The sequence below is a fragment of the Alligator mississippiensis genome, chromosome 13 (assembly GCF_030867095.1).
Source record: "Alligator mississippiensis isolate rAllMis1 chromosome 13, rAllMis1, whole genome shotgun sequence".
Lineage (NCBI taxonomy): Eukaryota > Metazoa > Chordata > Crocodylia > Alligatoridae > Alligator > Alligator mississippiensis.
This window is the reverse complement of record NC_081836.1, coordinates 9,624,592-9,638,124: the sequence shown is the minus strand read 5'-3', so window position 1 is coordinate 9,638,124 and position 13,533 is coordinate 9,624,592. Positions and strand designations below refer to the sequence as shown.

The following is a 13,533-nucleotide window of genomic DNA, read 5'->3' as shown; positions in this document are numbered from 1 at the left end:
CTACCATCCTTGTGAGAGTTTTTCCTAATATCTAACCTAAACTTCTCTTCCTGCAACTTGAGCCCATTGCTCCTTGTTCTGTCATCTGTCACCACCAAGAATGGTCCAGCACCATCCTCTCTGGCAAATAGTTCAAGGTTGCTATTAAATCCCCCCTCGATCTTTTCTCCAGACTAACCTTGCAAAAACCAAGGTTGGAAGAGGCAGTGGGTGGCACTTCCCTGAGTAGGTAGGGAGGGGGCTGTTCGCTGTCTGAACAGCACTCCCTCCCTGGCACAGTGCGTGGAGAGGCACAAGCCACCGACGAGCACAGCCAACATGAGCGGGCAGCGTGTTATTCAGAGCTGACGGCATCCCAGGCACCCAGGAGGCTATTCTGGTAGCAGAGCCAGTGCTAGCTTAGCCCCAAACCAAAGAGCGCTGTGCCCAGCAGCCCTTTACCTGAGAAGGTAGCTGACAGCCAGACACCAGGCCCTGTGGTTGGGGAGGTAGTTGGTCTGTAAGCCCCTACTGTGTGTCTTTACTTTGGGCGAAGGAGTCTGTGAGTGCATGCCCAGAGCCACCTTGTAGCCTGGAAGCAAGAAGCCATGCTTCTCCCACCTTCCCTCCAGCCTCTGAAGAAGAGGAGCACCCAGTGCTGTGAACTGGCCTCTCCTGCTGCCTGCCCCGGGTCACAGATAGGAACCCTCCCCCTTCCACCCCGGTCACACGCACAGTGCCATTCATGTGCCCTGTATGATTATAGCCTTGGATTGATAACATGGTAGTGCCCGTGGCCCCAGCTGTGATCAGAGCCACGTTTAATTGCCACTGGCATCCCCTGGGGCCTCATTTCCCAGCCCCAATCCCATAGCTGCATTTCACTGCAGGGCGTCTTGCTCAGTCTGAGCCAGCTCTGCGTTTAACAGCGCTGCTGTCTGCATCACCCCTGTGCCTGGAGCGCCCAGCTGAGCCCTTCTGTGCCGGGTGCTGTAAAGACTCACAGTAGGCGTTCGCAGACCACATCGAGGAGACGGGGAGGGGAAACTGAGACCTGCCTGAGCCTACACATTGGGCCCGTGGGAGAGCTGAGGAGGTAAAATCCACCTCTCCCGAGCACCAGCCTGGCATCCTGACCACGCTGCTTTGCACCCATGCAGAACCGTACGCTTCAGTGCAAACCGGGGTTGATCTGGCTGCCTCGAGTCTTCGTAGCACACACCCTGCCGTGGCTCCCATGGGAGCTTGTGCCTGAGTACAGCCAGGCGGAGAGAAGCTCACGTGTCTCTGCTCTTCTGTAGCTTGTGTGGGCCAGGGCAGGACTGTCCCGTAGAGCTAACGACAGCTGCAGGCGGGCAAGTGCAGTGCCAGACCTACGCGGGGTTGTTGCGGGGTGGGGGAAGGAAACAGGACCACGCTGGCTACGAATGATTGACTGACTGTGATTGACTGACCGCAGTGCCTTGGCCAGCCCCGCCGGGTTTCCAGAAAGGGGAGGGCCCCGCTCCTTCCTCGCAGGCAGAGCTGTTTTCTATCCCCGACGACAAAAATATCGACGAGGCTGCCAGAGCGTGGTCGATTCCCTGAGCTGCCTTATGGGAATCTGGAGGCTGCTCGATGACCTCATCTCCTCAAGGTTTCAGCAGCATCGCGGCTGCCCCCCCCTCCCCAACCCCGTCCTCTGGAAAAGGTGAAGGATGGAGTGTGCAGCAGGCTAAAATCCTGCTATCGATCGCAGGCTGGAGAGCAATTAGCACGCGCCTCCCAGCACCGCGGTCCCGGCCCTTTGCGCCTGTGTGGGGCAGGATGGGTGGTGGGTGGGAGTGATCACGAGGCTGATTAGCCCTATTTGCCTACTGGCGTCGGGGCCTGCTCTGAGCCATCGGTGCTTCTGGCTGGCTCAGCTGTCTGGACAGAAAAGCAAGGCCAGGTTGGACATCTGGAGGTCGTGTGGGGTGAGGAGGTCCTGGGTCTGTTCTGTATCCCAGTGCCAACACAGCCCACGTGTGGTAATGCCACCATGCCCAAAGCACTGCGCATCAGGGAGGGGCAGAGACTGAGAGGGCATCTATGTAACCCCGTCAGTGGGAGTAAAGCAGGGTAACTCCATTGCAATTAGTCCTTCCACTGCCCCAGCAATGTACCTCGCGCAAGGTGGGGGAAGAGGCTGGTTGAATCCCAGTAGCGGATGCCAGTGGTGACGGCTTTATGCAGACAGCTGTCTGCCAGCTGCTGGCCTGGGACGGTGATTTTTCACTCCCTGCCAGGCTGGGCCCCAGCTGGTGAAATGCTCCTCAATCCATTATCCGAGCCTTGCCCCTCCATTCATCATTGCCTGCGACAAGAGGAGCCTGGCTGGCTTTTCATCCTCGTGGTCCAGCAGGAGCCAGCAATGTGTGGGTCACCAGCCGGGAGGGGGCTTCCCTTCTGCGCCCCTGGCATCCTGACTGCCACAGGGGTGGGCTTGTACAGCCAGGCACCGTGATGGAGCAGGCTGGGGAGTGCATGGGTGTGTGTTGGTAGTGAGGGGGGGGTGTTCATTGTGCTGTAGACATTTATAATTAGCCAGGGCTAATGGCTGGAGGGTGGACAGCAGGGACTGGCTGTGGCATGCTCGGGAGACAGGCAGAAGGGACCGTTCACGATCATCTCTTCTGCCTTTCTACATAATGAGAGTTTTACTCAGCCAGTCTTTCGCAGAGCCTAGTTCCTGACTGATCTAGACAGGGGGAGAGCAGAGCGGATGGCTTCTAGGTCCTGCAGTTCAGAGACGCTGGCCCGCACAGCTCTACGGGGCTGCTCAGAGCCGCTGACATCCGGCCCTCATTCAACTCCCATGGGCTTTGCCAAGGACTTTAGTGGGGCAGTGGTCTGTCCCTCACCCCCTCTGCTTAGATGCTCTAGAAGAGAATTTCTCAACCCGTGCGTCACGACCCAAAGTGGGTCTCAAGGATATATGAAAGGGTCCTGAATAAACTTTAAAAATGCATTCTCCTTTAAAGGAGAAAAATGGGGGAAACTGTGGCTGTTCTGTTGCAGGCTGGCAGAGCTCCAGCCTGCGAGGGGCTGCTTGGGGGTCTCCCTGCCGTGCACACTGCGGGGCTGGGGCCTGGGAGTGAGGGGCACTGGGTTTGGACTGGCCACTGATGTTTGCAAATGGGTCCTGGTACAAAAAAGGTTGAAAACCAGTGATCTAGACCTTGGGAAGGTGTCTGAACCCGGCATGCCGGGACTGACTTTTTCTTCCCGTAAATCCATCAGGTCCATGTTTCCCTGGGTGGGTGGGGAGGGACGGCAAACTCCTGGAGATAGATATTTTGGTGATATTATATTTTTCTCTGTGTGTGTGTGTGTGTGTGGGGATATGTGGAAAATATTTCTAGTTCCCATAGAGCATGGCCTGTCTTGCCCAGATGCTTGGAGACAACAGGCTCACTGTGTGGGTGGCTGCATGCATCTTTCGCCCTGCTTTACGGAGGAGCGGAAAAAAAAATAGGCAGGGAATAGATGAAGGAAAAATAGGCTGGTTTTCCTCCCGGACCGGGGCTTCTCTATGTGCTGCCTACAGGGGAACTGACAGGCAAAGTGCATTGACTTCCAGCTCTTCCCCAGAAGCACATGCATCCCTGCAGTAGGCAGGAGACGAGTAGGGGTTCCCCATGCATTTGCTTGGCCCCTTGAGCACCCTTTTACCTGCACCATCCCCACCCCACATCCTTGCAGGTGTGGGTGCCAGGCAGGTACCAACCAGCTGCTCGATGCAGATGCAGGCAGTGCCAGAGGTTGGGGCTGGCTGTCCTCTGGCACTGCCTGCACCTCCACGGAGCCAGGCTCTGCGCCCGAGCGCTGCATGGCTGCAGGCTTTGGCTTGCTTTCGGAATAAGGAAGTACCTAATTTTAAAGCCGTTGGCTGTTACAGGGCCGATCCCCTCAGAGACGCTTGCTCTGGCTGCAGATGGAGGCGTCTCACCCGCGCGCCGACTGTGCCTGGAATAATTGAGTTTGGTTTCACTTCCTCTATTTACCAAGCCGCAGCCGTGCTTCTAAACAGGCCGGGGAGGAAGGGTGCGGGGGGGAAATCAGCCACCCCAGCGTTTTGCCCGCTGCAGTGTAAACAGCTGGGAGTTTGGTTTCGCGGGCAGGGAACGAAAGCCATCATGTAAGCAAAGGGGCGAGACTGTCTGTCTGCAAGCTGGGAGGGACGGGCAAAGGCATCTCCTGATGTCCCAGCCTTCTTCTGACCCCCCAGTCCTAGTGGGAAGCTACTTCTCTGCAGTCGTATTAAGGGGAATAAAATTGCAGGGAAGCTCAGGTGCTTGCAAGCTGGGTAGGGGAGTGCAGAAAGGAGTGCCGAAGCCTCAAGAAGGGGTGGGAAGAGCTTGGCGTGAGGGTTCAACACCTGGCTTCTCTGGGGCATCCACTGGGACAGTCAGGACTTGAGCCTGACCTTCTGCAGGGGCAGGAGCACGTCCTGAGCTCCCTGCCAGCTGGCTGATGCTGCAGCCGAGACGGCTGCCCCCCAGCAAGGCGGGTTAGCATTGCAGGGGCAGGGGGCTGGGGGTGGCAGTTGGGAAGTCAGGAAGGAAGCAGAGCAGGAAGGATGTCGTAGCACCTGCCTCCTAGTTCAGACGGTTGCTGCTGCAAGAGTACCCTGTTGGTATGCTCGCTTCCTGCGCATGTCCTTCCCCCTTCCTATAATGCTGGGCTGTCCACGTCACCAGCCTGCAGTTTATCCTGGTGGCCTGTGCCCTTCCGGCTACCCTCGCCAGCCTGCGGGGATGAGTGATGCTGTCACTGCCGAAGCTTGGCCGGTCCTGACCTCCTGGGCCACACGTTCGTAGCCTTCCCCTCTTACGTGGCCGCACCTGCTGCCAAGGGCATCATGCTGCCTGCTGTCCAGCCCGACAGGCCAAGGAGGGTAGGGGCTGCCGCAGGGGTCAGCATAGCCTCGTGTCCTCTCTGGCAGCGGCCAGCAGCAGCCGTTTCAGAGCCTTCATAACAGATAATTAAGCAGCAATGTGCCTCTGGGGGATGCTCCTTCCAGTTAATGGTTGGTTCATGCCCTGAAGCACAAGAGTTTATGTCCCTTATAAATTTTTACCCTACCCATTGCAGCCACGGATGGTCTGATGAGGCCCATAAAGGCCCAGTCCCTTGGAAGCCTCTCGAGGCTATGGCCGCATTGGTGTGAAGCGCTGGCGAAGTCTGCAAGTTAGCAAGGCCTGTGCAAAGCAGCAGTTGCTATCCTGGGGGATAACACCCCGCACAGGTACACCGCAGGAGGCCTGCGTGTTAATCACAGAGCGGGGCTGGCCTGGCCAGCTTTCTTCCTAGCTATTCTCACCTCCCCCAGCATGAGTCCAGCTCCCCCCTGCGTGCTATTTCTTGCCATCCAGCAGCGGAGGGGCAGGGAAGCCACCGCTGTCCCTTTGCAGGATGGGAGCCAGCAGAGCCGGGAGCCTGAGCTGGTGCAGCATCTTTTCAGCTCAGCGCAGCAGCACGAACCACCTTCTCCCAGTGCCACCATGGCTCTTTTTGCAGGGGGGTAATCTTCAGCAATGCCTGATCCTACAGAGGACTGGGGCAGCAGCGGGGGTTGTGTATGGACATGCTGGGAAGACAGGTCAAGAGGGGGCCTTTGTGGCCAAGACAGCTTTAAAAACCAAGCGGCTGTTGGGCAGGAGCAGGACTTCTCCCCGTGCTCAGAGCTCCAGCCAAGCTGCGGGTGGCAGGGGGGGCTGCCGGGCTCCTTAGCAGGCATAGCACGTCGCTGGGAGAAGGGCCGGGGGAGAGAAACTTGCAGGGCAGCCAGAGTTTTTCCGTTTTGCGGCGTGTGTGGAGAAACGCTCCTTCAGCGGAGATATTTCCCCCCCCCCCACATTTCCCCCTCTCCCAAACCTTCCCCTTTCCTGTGTTTGCTGCAGCTGAAGAACATTAAACACATGAAACACATTAGCTGGGATTTTTTTTCCCTCCCCCTCAAAAAAGAAAACCAAAAAAAAAAACCCACCCCAAAACCCCCTCTCCTCCTGAGTGAGGGACCTCCAGGAGACAGAGGCCTGCGCACTGACCCTGCCCAGCGCCATAATTGACAGGTCATTAAAGATGGATGTGCGGCCAGAGACGGCTCTGCCGCTCGCAGGCTGGTGGTTGTCCGCGTGGGGTTTTTTAATGATTTATGTTTCCTTCTCCTCCCCCACCCCTCCCTCCCTGCTGCCCGAAACCTTCCAGGCACCATGGGAGGTCTGTTTTTGGACGGCGAGGAGAGCCCTGCACTGGAAGACATCAGCAAATGGACGGTGGAGGATGTTTGCAGCTTTGTGGGCAGCTTGTCTGGCTGTGCTGAGTACACTCAGGTAAGGCCCACGCCGCCGGGGACGCACATGGCCAGGGGAGCTGGGGGGGCGCTTATTCGGTGCCCCCCGCCATCAACCCCCACTTGACAGAAGTAGGGTTTCAGAGCCTCGCAGGCACTGCGGCTGCTGGTTTTCCTCCCAGACGGGGCTTTCCCATGTGCTGCCTATAGACATCCCCGGGCACAGAGGGATGGGGGTAGGGAGAGCAATGGGGAGGCGGGGCAGGCGTGTCTGGGGAGCTCTCCTGTCTGGCCGTGCTCCGACACGCCTCTTGGCCTGCCACATACGTGTGTGTGTGAGCGTGAGTGAGTGAGAAAGCCCGTCGTGTCCTGCGGCCGAGGGGGACACAATGCCGGCTTTGTGCAGGGCTGCCCGAGGGAGCCAAGCCTGTGGCCTGCTGTAATGAGGGCCTGTGCGCAGTTCTCCGGCGCCGCTGAGAAGGGCTTTTTATCCAAGCGCAGAGGGCTGGGAGCCCTGGGGCTGTGGCCAGGACGCAGCAGCGGGCTGGCCTGGAAGACGGTGGCACATTAACGACCCTGCCCTGCATCTCCCCGACATGGAGGGCGATGCCAGGCAAAAGGTCACGGCAGCTGGGCATGCTCCCTGCTGTCTGCCAAGAGCGAGGCACAGACAAAACACGTGTGATGGGCTCAGCTCCCCGGAGCTGGCTTGACTCTGGGAAGGGCTCCCAAGCCGGGGGGCAGGGAGGAGGCACAGGGGCAGGGGAGGGAGCTCGCTGCACTCCATCAATCTCCGCCGCACGCTCCCCCCCCTTCCGTAAATCCTTTTGCAGCGGGAGCGACGCATCCATCACTGCTGCGGGGCTCATAAAGCAGCTCAGTGTGAGGCCGCGAAGTGGGACACAAAACCCAGCTCTGTCTCCGGCTCCGCCGGCTGCCCAGGGCCGTGATAAATGCCCCATTGAGCGCGCGCACCAACGGCGAACGTGGATTCCAGAGCTGTCTGGGACAGGCTTGCAAAGAGAGGCCAGTGTGTTGGAGCCGGTCTGGCACGAGGGGAGAGCAGGCTGCTCCAGAGAGTCCACCCTCCCAGGGGCCTGCTCCCCACAGACAGGGAGCAAGGGGGTGCAAAAGGAGCAGAACAGCTGGGAACAAGGGAAATCGGTGCAGCAGCCAGAGAGCGCTCAGCCCTGCAAGCTGGATATGGCAGGTCTGGGGAAACCCAGCTCCAAACCACTGACTTCCCGCTGCCTCCTCCCCAGCTCCCGTCAGCATCATGTCCCCCTGCAAAAGCAACCCAGCCTCTCACTGGTCAGGCCAACGCTCGCCCCCAACCTGCTGCTTGAAGCATGAAACTGCCCCAGCAAGTGACCCTTCCTGAACCACAGGCCACCCCAGTCAGCGGGGGCAAGCCAAGGCCTAGCCTGATTGTTGCTCCTGGGTTCACGTTTCTGGCCCGGAGCAGGCGGCTCCTTTCAGTCCGTGCTGATTGCAATAGCGGGGGCCTGATGAAAGCGGCACGTTTTTCACAGAGCAAAAGCTCCTTAACGATGGTCCCCGAGGGGCCCAGGGAGGCTGGGAGCTGGGCTTTGTTGCTCATTATGGTGGCCCGGAGCCACCACCTCCCCACCAGCTCCCTGGGGCGGCTGGCTGATGTGCTTTCAATGCAAAGCCTGTCCTTCCTTGCCCCCTAACTGTGGTGCTAATCCCATCATGACACGCTTCATTAAAACCACCTGTAAGGCTGGTGCTTCCTCAGCATGAACAGCTGTGTGTGTGTGTGTGCATACGAGAGAGGGAGGATGCTGGAGTGAGTGTGCCTGACGGAGATGGGGTGTTGGTGAGTGACAGCCAGTGTGCGAGGGGATGAGAGGACAAGCTGGGGGAGGGGGGGGGAGAGTCAGGGGGAATGGGTGTGTAAGAGGGGCCCAAGGAGGGCTGGTCGGTATGGGAGTAGGGCTAGAGGAGCAGCGGGTGGTGTGGGGTGAGCATTATTTCTGGGGGGACAGGAGAGGGGTGGTTTGAAGAGCGAGGTAACCAGAGCTAGGCACCTGTTGCTCTGTCCCCCCCAGCCCTGTCTGCCCTACTGCCATTGGCAGCACTGTGGCTGCTCTAGATTTGCACTCAGGGACCTCAGAGCAGACATCTGGTCAGGAGCTCAGTGGCACTGAGGGTAGCAAACCCCTGAACATGGACACCTTGCACAAGGATAGCCCCTTTCAATCTCCACCCCCATCCCAGCACATTCCCCACCCAGTGCCCCTGCAGCAGATGGGAAATCAATAGCTGATGGGAGATGCGGGATGTGCTTAGGGGCTCTGCAGACAAAGTGCCCTCATGTCACAGGACCTGCCTGGCAGGCTGGAGGAGCACCAGCTCAAGTGGGTTCAGAGAAGGCTTTCCTGTGCTGCCTTGTTTTGTGCTCAGCAGGCTTTGCTGCGTGGAGGCTCTGGAGCCCTGCTGCAGCTCGGAGCTGCAGCGTTGTCTGTGCTCGCTCGCCTCCAAAACCACAGCTGCCAGGGAGGTCTGGCATCAGCCTGCGGAGAGCCCCCGCCAGGAAAGCCAGCGGGAGCTTGGCGGAGCGCTGCGCACAAAGCAACATGCCTCAGCCCAGCGCAGGGAACGCCCTGGCAGACAGGCAGCTGCCCCGCTCCAGCCTCCGACAACGCGCGGCTTTGTCCCCACGGCGAGCAGCGGCCCCCGCATGGGCCCTGGGGGCTCCTAACGTGCTCAGGGTAGGGCTTTGTGGGAGGGTCGCAGAGCGCGGGGAGCCGCTTGGATCTGGGCCACGTTGGCTGCGGAGGAAGGAAAGAAATGGGTCTATTAAGTTTCATGAGGTCAGAGAGCAGAAACACGTGCTGCTGCCAGGAGCGGCTGCGCTGGCGGAGTCCTGCTATAAAAAGCAAGCTTGCAACGGTTCAGCTGCTCGGCTCCAGAAGTTGCAGCCGCTTTCCAGGGGACAGGTCTGGGGTGCAAGGTGTGGGTGTGTGACGTGCAAACCCCTGGCAAGCCCTGCTGTGCTGCACCAGCACAAGGGAGTAAGTGGAATGGAGATGGGGGCAGGTGTCAGCTTAGTCCCTCCCAGCCAGGTCATCCTAGATGCCAGTGGCTCTCTCTGCACCATGAGAACTGCTGTGGAGCTGAAGGCAGAGCTCTCTTGGGTGGGAAAGGCCCCATGGCTGCTGCAAGGCAGGTCCCCTGGCTGACGGGGTCCTCTGCCTGGGCACAAGGGACAGCAATGACTGCTCAGGGATCTTGTACGCACCCTGAGTGAAGCTGCAAGCATCCATCCAGAATTAAGGACGTAAGCCCTGGCAGGCAGACTAGGCGAATTACACCCCCGCCTCACCCATGGGAAACAGCAGAGCTGGGAGGATGGAGGGGGTGGTTGGGCTAGGAACACAGCCTCAATGCCCTTCTCACACTTCCCTACGCAGCACGGCCAAAGGGAAGCTGTGGTGTGGTCCCTTCACGCAGCACGAGACAAACACGGGCCACGTCTTTTCTCTTGGGAGAGGGTCTAGTCCTCTGTGGGCTCTGGACTGGGCTGGTGTCAGAGTGAGCACTGAGTACATGTCACTTCTGTGCACGTTCCAGTTCTGTACGTGACAACGGCCCTTCAGCGGCTTGACGCGGGGTGGCCAGTGTGCGCAGAGGCCACATCACAGAAATGGCTACTGTTAGTTGGCCATTGGCTGGCACGTGGATCCGATTAATTTTTGCATCGTTACCGCTGCCCTGCTTTGGTGAAGCGCGCGCTCAGTGCAGAGAACGCCACCCAGCGCAGCACCAGGGGCCACAGCTATTTTAATTTAATTTCATTTAAAATGCCTGTTAACTCCGACCTGAAAGCAGGGCAGAGGACAAATGCCATCACAGCAGGGCTGAGTCAGTCCAGCGTACACACCACTCAGCCTGCCCTGGCTGTCTGTCTGGGATTTTAGCTCTGTTCAGTGTCTGGTTTGGGTTTAAACAATCAGCCCTTAATAGAGGTGTTTCCGGACACCCAACGTGCGGACTGCAGAGGGAAATGCAGGCATTAAGGGCACTGCAGAGGGTCTGGGCTGGGGCCATGAGGGATGTGCTTGCTAGCAGGTTTCCTTTGATAACGGTGTGCAGGCAGCAGCGACAGTGCTCCTAGATATGCCCGTCAGGGAGTGATTCATTCTGCCTCACGAGGTCAATATATGGGATCATGGAAAATCAATGCTGTTATGGTACGTGTCCCCGCCAACCCATGCCATGCACAGACTGCTCTGCTGCCTGGATTGCATGTACATGGGGGCTTGCACATATACATATTTCCCCTGATGCAGTTGCAGTGTATCAGGCAGCCCATTGCTCCTCTTCTCCGCTGGGAGCACCCTGGAAAGACTTGACTAGGGCAGCAATAGGCAGTGTCTGCACGTGGGAATATCTGAAGTCCCCTTCTGCCCAACCACCACACCACAGCAGCACCCGTGAGCATGGTTTTGTGGTTTCCTGCAGGTATTCCGAGAACAGGCCATCGATGGCGAGACGCTGCCTCTCCTGACCGAAGAGCACTTACTGAACAACATGGGGCTCAAACTGGGCCCAGCACTGAAGATCAGGTCACAGGTAAGGCAGCCTCTTAATCAGCGACGGCTGCTGTGCTCTGGGTGCACACAACCCAGGGAGAGGTCAGAAGCAGCGGGTATGGGCTGAATACATCACGGGGAAGGCACCACCAAGACTGGTCCACACATTCCTCCCCCACCCTGAGGCCTGCAGGCACCGATGCTGTTACGTGGCTGACTAAGGGGGTGCAGAATCGGGCCCTGCTGTAGCAAAGCCATCTCACCCTGCCATGGTATTGCTCAGCACGCCTCTCTCCTTTCCCCTCCCAGTTCCCCTGCCTCCGGCAGCCCCTTGCTTGCCTTCACATTGAATGCAAATGGCAGTGGTGAAGGAGAAGCCAGATTTACAATCACTGCTAGCTCTTTCCTGGAATTAAGAGCCGCTCATCACCATTTTGGTCAATAGGTCTTAATTGTTCAACAACTAGGTAAACTGTCTAATTAAAAAAAAAAGAAACATATAGTAATGAAGAGAGAACTGTGCAGGACTTAGTTGGCTGAAGGGAAGCAAAATGGGGTTTCCCAAATCACCTACTGCTGCCAGAGATGGGAACTTTAAGAAGGAAAGAAACAGTTCTAACAGTAAAGTGCAACGCACATGGGTGGTGGGTATTATAAAGATGGGTATTATAAAGGCTACAACCTGGATACCTTATAAAGACATGTGCACCCATTGCCATACATGTGATTTTATATGTATATGCTTTATATTTATACACACACACACATGCGCACACACACACACACGTAATTTTTACACCTATATGTGTGTGTGCGTGCAAAAAAATTGTCCATTAAAACCACATATTGTTATATGGCACACGTGTGCATATACAGTATATACACAGATTGTACATGTGGGTGTACTAGCATGTCATCAGTTATGATCTAGCAACACACACACACGCACACACACATTGTACATTCGTACCTATTGGCCTGGCTCCGCTTCCCTCACCCACAAGCTATACATTTGTTATATTATGTTAAAACAATAAGGGCAACTTTATTACTTTCCCTGCAGCCCTCACTGTTTACGAGGGGTCTAATAAAAAGGTTCTGTGGGCAATTGTTCCCTGTGGATCAATTCGGGAGGAAATAAAACTCTTATGTTTCTTAAAAACAGAGAGCGCCAAATAGCTCGCAGACACACATGGATTAGAGCAGAGGTGGGGGGAGGCCAAGGTACGAGATAGGGGCTGAAAAAAAGAAGTTGTCCTGCCTCCATTCAATCAATAGCGTTAAAGGGTTTTTAATAAGGAAGGCAGCCAGGGCCCCCAGTTTGCTAACAGAATAATACCCTGGCTGTTTGGATTAGACACAAGCCTGTGTTTTTATTTGAGCTCAAATGCAAACCAGCTGTGGAGGTGCTGGAAAGTCATGAGGCCTTTGGCCCTGGCTGGGAGGTGAGAACCGTTGCAGAGGTTGCTGTTGCTCTTTTGGAGGGGTTGCGGGGGGTGAAGGGGAGCGCGCGGGGGAAATGATGCAGGCTCACAGCTTCCTGCACAGTTGACAGCAGCCACCCTGCTGCTCTCCTCTTGGCCCACGCACTGCATCCACTCGGGCACCCAGTGCAGGGCAGTCCCTAGCATCTTGTTTCCAAACTAGATGGCTGAGAAGCCAGAGGAGAGGTCCTAGGAACTGGCTTCTGACACATTTGCTATGGAGAAAAAGGGTGGATAACATTGCAGTGGAGGGGCAAGGAGGGCAGAGCTGCTCCTGCCCCTTCTGCTCCCCCCCCGCCACCTGCCCCCATCCACAGTGCTGTGTCCCCCAATCTTCCATCTCTTTCTGTTCCCTCCTCCCCAAAAAAAAAAAAAAAAAAAAAAAGTGCTCCACTACACAGAGCTCAAGGACAGACAAGCCAGATGGTGCGAGTTCCCTGCCTTTCCCAGGAAGTCCCAGCTCACTTGGCTTCTGCTTCAGCGCTAGTCTGGTTGACGGGGCATAGAGCACGTCCATCCCCCGTGGAGGCCCGAGCACGCACATGCCCTGCCATGCTCTTACGACTGTGCCACCTGCCCAAAGCCAGCTGGAAGGAGATGGCGGGGGACTGTGAGGCACGTCCTAATGCTGAGGGCTCCTGCTGTCAGCTCCCAGCCCCCTGCTCTGTTTTCTTGCTGCATCCCCTGAGCTGTGCACCGCAGCTGGCTCCACTCAGACCTAGTGCAGTGGCTCAGGAAGGGACAGTCTAGAGCTCCTGGCTGGAGGAAGGGGGCATGTGCTATGCCAGTGAAGGGGCTGGCTTTTGCATGAGCTGTGGAGATCAGAGGCAGCTTCTCTGATGGGTAAAATCCTGAGGCAGCTTCCTCCAGGCTTGAGAGCAAGATGTAGTGGTAGCATGCCTGCACCTCTGCCTGCAGCCTTCCCTGGGGAAGAGGGCATTCTGCACAGGGCTCCTGTGCAGGCCAGGAGCCATCAGTGGCTGATGTCATGTATTGGGGCAGGGACAGGAGCCATGCCCATCCGAGTTGGGATGGAGGGAAGGAGTGGGGAGCCAAGTCCCAATACTCCCCCTTGGCCTTGGGCAGCTGTCTGTTTTTTGGCCCTAGGAGGGTAAGGTATGACCGGGAGAGGTGCTCCTGCTCTGCTCTTTCTCTCTTTGGGGTGCCCTAATTTGGTGCATGCTGTGCGGAGAGT

At 57.2% G+C, this 13,533-nt stretch overlaps 1 protein-coding gene across 8 annotated transcripts in view; it reads left to right on the top strand.

The window, feature by feature from the left end:
• Positions 1-13,533, top strand: part of SAMD11 (sterile alpha motif domain containing 11) — a 155,754-nt gene that overhangs the window by 140,416 nt on the left and 1,805 nt on the right. For all 8 annotated transcript variants that reach the window (XM_019493848.2, XM_019493849.2, XM_014610394.3 and 5 more), the window contains 2 exons: positions 6,211-6,335; positions 10,784-10,894. In XM_019493848.2, the coding sequence (XP_019349393.1) occupies positions 6,211-6,335; positions 10,784-10,894 (236 nt within the window). The remainder of the gene's footprint in view (positions 1-6,210; positions 6,336-10,783; positions 10,895-13,533) is intronic.